The sequence below is a fragment of the Poromitra crassiceps genome (genome assembly GCF_964638095.1).
Source record: "Poromitra crassiceps genome assembly, chromosome: 10".
Classification (NCBI taxonomy): domain Eukaryota; kingdom Metazoa; phylum Chordata; class Actinopteri; order Beryciformes; family Melamphaidae; genus Poromitra; species Poromitra crassiceps.
Window position 1 is genome coordinate 54714780 of NC_139631.1, and position 8382 is coordinate 54723161.

At 42.8% G+C, this 8382-nt stretch overlaps 1 protein-coding gene across 2 annotated transcripts in view; it reads right to left on the bottom strand.

The window, feature by feature from the left end:
- Nucleotides 1-634: 634 nt before the first annotated feature.
- Nucleotides 635-8382, bottom strand: part of isl1a (ISL LIM homeobox 1a) — a gene marked incomplete at its 5' end in the record, with an annotated part of 18530 nt that continues 10782 nt past the window's right edge. For both annotated transcript variants that reach the window (XM_083644503.1, XM_083644502.1), the window contains 2 exons: nucleotides 635-922; nucleotides 7677-7844. In XM_083644503.1, the coding sequence (XP_083500629.1) occupies nucleotides 806-922; nucleotides 7677-7844 (285 nt within the window). In that variant the 3' untranslated portion in view covers nucleotides 635-805. The remainder of the gene's footprint in view (nucleotides 923-7676; nucleotides 7845-8382) is intronic.

The window sequence follows — 8382 nt, forward strand, 5'->3', positions numbered from 1 at the left end:
TAATAACACGATTCTTCCTCCATATAAAAGAAAGAAAATGACACATCACATGTTGATAGATAATTCAGAGACCATGGTAGAATCTTTTTTGTTTTACTTCAGTTAAGAAAGTTACACAAAAGGTGGCAAATCTGTCGACAATAAATAATAAATAATTTTTGTTGCACAGGAACAAACAAAACATTTTTCTTCCAGAGCTAACGGTCTTTTTTTTCTTCTTTCTTTTTCTTTTTTAACTTAGAATTATACACATCTTTGGGAAAGAAAAAAATCATAATTGTTGGACGGACACTAACTCACACACAAATGTCCCACGAAGCTTGTGGCAAAATAGAGGTATACCTTGTTGCAATGCTTTAGTACTTGGGCCATGAAGGAAATCACGTCATAAAAATGAAAAAATAAAAAATAAAAATAAAAAATGCTGTCCCTTCCAAGCTCCAGAGGTGCATCTCTGGTCAAGCTATTGGGAAAAGAAGAAAAAGAAGGGAAAAAAGGGATCACCAGTCTGTTTTCTCTTCAAATGTAACGCAGGGCATGTCGCAAATCTTGGATTGAGATGTCTCTCCTGTTTGTCTTGGTAGGGACATTTTCTGTCTTCTCTTTTGGCAAAACTGTAACCAGGCATGTGACAGACAGACCGGCCGGGTGGGCGGGCGGGCAGCACCAGTCATGACGCAGGGTTCGTCCTAACGTGTCTTCTGGATGGACACTTGTATGGGGTGTCTGTGGTAAAATCCCATGATTGTCTTCACAGTGTAAAAATACAACCAGGGGGTATGGTTGTTTGGTGCAGTGCTTGGCCCTAGGCCTCGATGGGGCTGGACACCATGCTGTTGGGCGTGTCTGGAAGCTGGGACGACATGGAGGCTATCTCGCTGCCTGTGGAGTTGGAGCCCGGCCCTCCCTCCGAGAAGCTCACCTGTAAAACAACACAACAGACAGGAGGGGGTCAGTGAAGACACTCTAAACACCACGCACTCTAAACACCAGAGGTGGAAAGTAACTCATTATAATTACTCAACTCACTGTAATTGAGTCGCTTTTTTTGTGTACTTGTATTTTTTTGACAAATTTTTCAAATCAGAGATTTTACTTTTACTTAAGTAAATTTTGATTGAAGTAATGTACTTTGTTACACTTTAAATCGCTTTAGTTGAGAAGTAAAATAAATCCAAAGTTTCCCCAAGTTTTCTATGAACTGCGCACCCGAATCTGCCAGAGCTGGATAACTGTTGCCAGTGTTGCCAACTTTTTTCCAAGGAAAGTAACTATTGGCTGCTCAAAAATCACCAGAAGTCGCCAGATAAAAATCAAAGTAACAGTACTTTTACTTTAGTAAATTTGTGTGTACTGTTTCCACCTATGCTAAACACCACAGACAGGAGGGAGTCGATGAAGACACTCTAAACACCACACACTCTAAACACCACAGGCAGGAGGGAGTCAGTGAAGACACTCTAAACACCATGCACTCTAAACACATGCACTCTAAACACCACACACTGTAAAAACCACACACTGTAAAAACCACACACTCAACTGCATCAAAAACAAGGAAGGGTCATTACATCACAGGGACAGCGAGCCAAGTACTGATTGGTTTGATAGATGTAACGCCCTGCCCAGGAGGCGCATAACCACACCTGTGAATAATTCTTGACTTAAGCATGCCCATTTAAAGCTTTAGCGCCGAGCGCACAGGCATTTTGCACGGCAGGGAGAATAACTGATAACTGATCTATGATACAGATACAGATACAGTAACGTGTACTCGCTCATCCCTACTACACCGCGCACTCTAAACGCATGCACTCTAAACACCATTCACTCTAAACACCATGCAGTCTAAACACCAATCTAAACACCAAATAGTGTAGTAGCTGTACTGTACCGCACTGTAGATGCTACCATTATGTATGTGTAATGTTTAATTGTATGTTTAATTAGGTACATGCTATTTGCACCTGTACGTCAAATACGTCGAATTCAAAATGTTTAAGTACGTCCAAGTATGCACATGACATGTGCACCTATGTGCAGTGAATATGCCACTGTCTCTGACTTGTCTTATCACTCTACTGCCTTATTGCTTGTTGTGTCTCTTGTTGTTTTTGCACTCATATGCCCTGTTATATTTGTACTATGTTGTAAACGGAGTTCACAGCACAATAATTTCACACGTGATACTTGTACTACGGAGTGACAATAAAAATCTTGAATCTTGAAATGCACTCTAAACACCACACACTCTAAACGCATGCACTCTAAACACCATTCACTCTAAACAACATGCACTCTAAACACCATGCACTCTAAACACCATGCACTCTAAACAACATGCACTCTAAACACCATGCACTCTAAACACCACACACTCTAAACGCATGCACTCTAAACACCACACACTCTAAACACCATGCACTCTAAACACCATTCACTCTAAACAACATGCACTCTAAACACCATGCACTCTAAACACCACACACTCTAAACACCACAGACTCTAAACACCATGCACTCTAAACACCACACACTCTAAACACCACAGACTCTAAACACCACACACTCTAAACACCACACACTCTAAAAACCACACACTCTAAACAACATGCACTCTAAACACCATTCACTCTAAACAACATGCATTCTAAACAACATGCACTCTAAACACCATTCACTCTAAACACCACACACTCTAAAAACCACACACTCAACTACCTCAAAAACAAGGAAGGATCATTACGTCACAGGGACAGCGTTTATATTGGTGCCAGACTTCTATTGAAGTGAATGGGCCGTGCATGGCAAGCAGTGTAGGAATGAAGCCAGGGGCAAAAATAAATATTAGAATGCCCCTAAAAACCATGATCCTAAGAACCATGATCAAAGGGCAAAGATTGCCCCCAAGATTTTGATTATTTTCTTTTCATTCAATTCATTTAATTTCCATTTCCATCTCTAACACACACTCAGCAGCACCTACAAGCTGGTTGTCAGAAGAAGACAAAGAACAACACACTCACACAAACAGTGCTGTTGTTCACACTAGGCCAGAACAACACACTCACACAAACAGCGCTGTTGTTCACACTAGGCCAGAACAACACACTCACACAAACAGTGCTGTTGTTCACACTAGGCCAGAACAACACACTCACACAAACAGTGCTGTTGTTCACACTAGGCCAGAACAACACACTCACACAAACAGTGCTGTTGTTCACACTAGGCCAGAACAACACACTCACACAAACAGTGCTGTTGTTCACACTAGGCCAGAACAACACACTCACACAAACAGTGCTGTTGTTCACACTAGGCCAGAACAACACACTCACACAAACAGTGCTGTTGTTCACACTAGGCCAGAACAACACACTCACACAAACAGCGCTGTTGTTCACACTAGGCCAGAACAACACACTCACACAAACAGTGCTGTTGTTCACACTAGGCCAGAACAACACACTCACACAAACAGTGCTGTTGTTCACACTAGGCCAGAACAACACACTCACACAAACAGCGCTGTTGTTCACACTAGGCCAGAACAACACACTCACACAAACAGTGCTGTTGTTCACACTAGGGATGTTCATTTTGAAAATTTTCCAAAATCGATAATCGGTGAGAATTAACGATCAATTATCGATTATCGATTTTATTAATACTTAGAAAATTTTCAATTTTTTCAATTTTTTCAATTTTTTTTTTTTTTTTTTTTTAACAAAATTAATGCCTATGGCAGAAAATACGAAAGACAACATGTTCTCCTCAATGAACTCTTTATTTCAATGTGTCTCCTCTCCAACACTGCTGTCCCCGGCGCATGCCGGTGTGAATTTCTCATGTTTAAAACAGTTTTGTTGGCACAAAGGCCCGTGCCCAGCCAGAAAACTAGAGACTATATGAAGCTCCACCTCACGTTAGTCGGCTGTGCAATGGAGTGGGGCGAGGAGGAACGAATTCCACCCAAACCTAGTCCAAATTTTTTTTTTTTTTTTTTTTTAATAATTAAAAAATCGATCCAAATGCCACAGGATCGATTCCAATCCTTAACGATCGATTATCGATTTTCGATAATTGATGAACATCCCTAGTTCACACTAGGCCAGAACAACACACTCACACAAACAGTGCTGTTGTTCACACTAGGCCAGAACAACACACTCACACAAACAGTGCTGTTGTTCACACTAGGCCAGAACAACACACTCACGCAAACAGCGCTGTTGTTCACACTAGGCCAGAACAACACACTCACACAAACAGTGCTGTTGTTCACAATAGGCCAGAACAACACACTCACGCAAACAGTGCTGTTGTTCACACTAGGCCAGAACAACACACTCACACAAACAGTGCTGTTGTTCACACTAGGCCAGAACAACACACTCACACAAACAGCGCTGTTGTTCACACTAGGCCAGAACAACACACTCACACAAACAGTGCTGTTGTTCTGGCCTAGTGTGAAGTTCACACTAGGCCAGAACAACACACTCACACAAATAGCACTGTTGTTCACACTAGGCCAGAACAACACACTCACACAAACAGTGCTGTTGTTCTGGCCTAGTGTGAAGTTCACACTAGGCCAGAACAACACACTCACGCAAACAGCGCTGTTGTTCACACTAGGCCAGAACAACACACTCACACAAACAGTGCTGTTGTTCACACTAGGCCAGAACAACACACTCACACAAACAGTGCTGTTGTTCACACTAGGCCAGAACAACACACTCACACAAACAGTGCTGTTGTTCACACTAGGCCAGAACAACTCACTCACACAAACAGTGCTGTTGTTCACACTAGGCCAGAACAACTCACTCACACAAACAGTGCTGTTGTTCACATTAGGGCCAGCGGTTCCCAGCCTTTTTTTTACAAATACAAACAGTCTGTAGGAAGAGACAGCTAGAAACAGCCTTTAGGAAGAGACAGCTAGAAACAGCCTGTAGGAAGAGACAGCTAGAAACAGCCTGTAGGAAGAGACAGCTAGAAACAGCCTGTAGGAAGAGACAGCTAGAAACAGCCTGTAGGAAGAGACAGCTAGAACAGCCTGTAGGAGGAGACAGCTAGAAACAGCCTGTAGGAAGAGACAGCTAGAAACAGCCTGTAGGAAGAGACAGCTAGAACAGCCTGTAGGAGGAGACAGCTAGAAACAGCCTGTAGGAAGAGACAGCTAGAAACAGCCTGTAGGAGGAGACAGCTAGAAACAGCCTGTAGGAAGAGACAGCTAGAAACAGCCTGTAGGAAGAGACAGCTAGAAACAGCCTGTAGGAAGAGACAGCTAGAAACAGCCTGTAGGAAGAGACAGCTAGAAACAGCCTTTAGGAAGAGACAGCTAGAAACAGCCTTTAGGAAGAGACAGCTAGAACAGCCTGTAGGAGGAGACAGCTAGAAACAGCCTGTAGGAAGAGACAGCTAGAAACAGCCTTTAGGAAGAGACAGCTAGAAACAGCCTTTAGGAAGAGACAGCTAGAAACAGCCTGTAGGAAGAGACAGCTAGAAACAGCCTGTAGGAGGAGACAGCTAGAACACCCTGCATGAAGAGACAGCCAGAAACAGCCTGTAGGTCAGGAGAAGACAGCTAGAAACAGCCTGTAGGAGGAGACAGACAGAAACAGCCTGTAGGAAGAGACAGCTACAAACAGCCTGTAGGAGAAGACAGCTAGAAACAGTCTGTAGGAGAAGACAGCTAGAAACAGCCTGTAAGAGGAGACAGCTAGAAACAGCATGTAGGAGAAGACAAACAGCCTGTAGGAAGAGACAGCTAGAACAGCCTGCCTGAAGAGACAGCCAGAAACAGCCTGTAGGAAGAGACAGCTAGAAACGGTCTGTAGGAGAAGACAGCTAGAAACAGCCTGTAAGAGGAGACAGCTAGAAACAGCCTGTAGGAGAAGACAAACAGCCTGTAGGAGAGGACAGCTACAAACATTCCTGTGTGCTGGGATAACGCAAGGCATTATGGGTAATCGTCTACTATGGATAATGCTAGCGGCTAACGTTAGTTATTTTACATGGCAGTCAAACACCACTGAATGACCAAATTGATGTAACTTAACCATTTCGAGTAACACTGTTTCCATATGGACCACCAGCGTTGGTTAGTTGTTTATAACGTGGCTATAACCTACTCTATCTCTGATACACTCTGATATAACGTGTTTCCTCTATGCAGGGAAAAGTGTCATGGTGCGGTTTCCCGTATTTTTCCGGTCTGAACACAGCCAAAGACTAGGCTATAGTGAGACAAGAGGATACACTCTTCTGCCACTTTCCTTGTTTTTTTCAATCAAACAGAATGCCATTTTGCCAGAAGTCTTGTGTGTTTAGTCCCTCTTTAAAGTCCTGCTAACCCTAAAATAATTTAATTTGTCTGGGTTTGAGTGGAGAGTTGTCCCATGATGGTCTCTTTTCCACACTGACAAGAGTACAAGGGTGCGAGGAAACATACATACATACCTACATACCTACATACATACATACATACATACATACATTCATACATACATACATACATACATACTGTTGGCAAAGCTGAACTTTGGATGAACTTTTGCTCCACCACCTGCGAGGGGGCAAAGCCGACTGGAGGAGAGGAGACTCCTATTTAATCAAAATGCTATTCACCAAAGTTTTTCTATATATCCTGTGTGCACTGAAGTCACAATGTTATAACCATATGTCACGTGAAACATGGATTGTATTATATCGTTGAAATGCATTGTGTTGACTGAGGGATGTGAACACGTGTCTATGGACTTCCAAGTGGAAAATGTAATCTCAATATGAATGGATTTTAATTGTATGGTGAAATAGTCTATGTTACATGCACAAAGTTTGAAATGACAATTGTATTAATGCATTGTTGTGTGCTGAAGTAAGCCTGGGTTACATAACATGTTTTTAGATGAGAGTGGGAAGAGAGTGTCATTGAGTTCAAGACCATAGGAGGTGTCCAAGTTGATGAATGTTTTCAGATAAGGATGGTTCAGTGTTAGAGTATCATTGAGTTCAAGACACCTAAGGGAGGTGGCCCAGTTGATGGGCAGGGCCAATATTAGGAGAGGGATCATGTAGCATCCAATCAGAATTTAAGTCATTGAGTCAGCAAAAACATAGACACACCCTCAACGACAATGACATAAAAGAACTGGACCTCAGAGCCTTGGCGCTCTCCTGCACAGGCAGGGAGTCAGACGGGAGACCGTCACTTAGACGCTCTCGAATCCACCAGGGATAGAACATAGATGCTGTAGGCAGGTCTCATTAGATTAAGAGAAGTTCTGGAATTAGGGAAAAAGAAGCACTGTCCGAGTGCCCGTGCAGGCCTCTCCTCCAGTCGGCTTTGCCCCCTCGCAGGTGGTGGAGCAAAAGTTCATCCAAAGTTCAGGTTTGCCAACAATACATACATACATACATACATACATACATACATACATACATACATACATACATACATACATACATTCATACTGTACATACATACATACATACATACATACAGTACATACAGGTATATCAGCATGATATCCGATTAAAGACTAGCCTGTAGAAAGCAACATACATACAGAAAGAGATATCAGCGTGATATCAGTTTAAAGACTAGCCTGTAGAAAGCCATATGGGTCCAGTGGTTGGTCCAGACCATGTGGGCTCACCAGTTGCTGGAAAGCGGGCTGGTCGAGGTCGCTCTGCAGGGCGAAGTCGCTTAGAACCTTCCAGGGGGGCTGGTAGCTCTGCACCTCCACAGGGTTGGCCTGCAGCCCACCGTCGTGGCGCTCCGGGCTGGCTGCCACCATGGGCGTGCCCGTCATTCCCTGGATGTTCTGCAAGCACACGGCCTATAGGTTACACATAGGGCTGCAACATTCTCCATTCACGTGTCGATTATTTCCTCCATTAATCGATCAGTCATTTGATCTATAAAATATCACAATATGGTGAAAAATATCAATAACTTCGTCCCCAAAGATCACATCCTCAAATGGCTTGTTTTGTCCAGGACACAATCGGTTTACTTTCATAGTAAAGACACGAGAAAATGCTCCCATTTAAGAAGCTTGAACGAGATAATTGTAGTATGTTTTAAATTCTAAATGATTGATCGACTAATCAATTAAGTGACTAATTGTTGCAGCTCTACACACTATCATATCAATAGGTAAGTCTGGATATGCCGTTATGGTAGAAGTAAATACTCAATACTAGAAAGAACGGGAGGAGGCGGGTGCGCTGGGGGCACACGTACAGGTGGTTGAAATTAGATTATGATTTCACTTGCAAAAGTCAATCAACCATCAATAACCCAAGCAACTAATACACTACATATACACTACTACACATACACTACTAATACACTACATA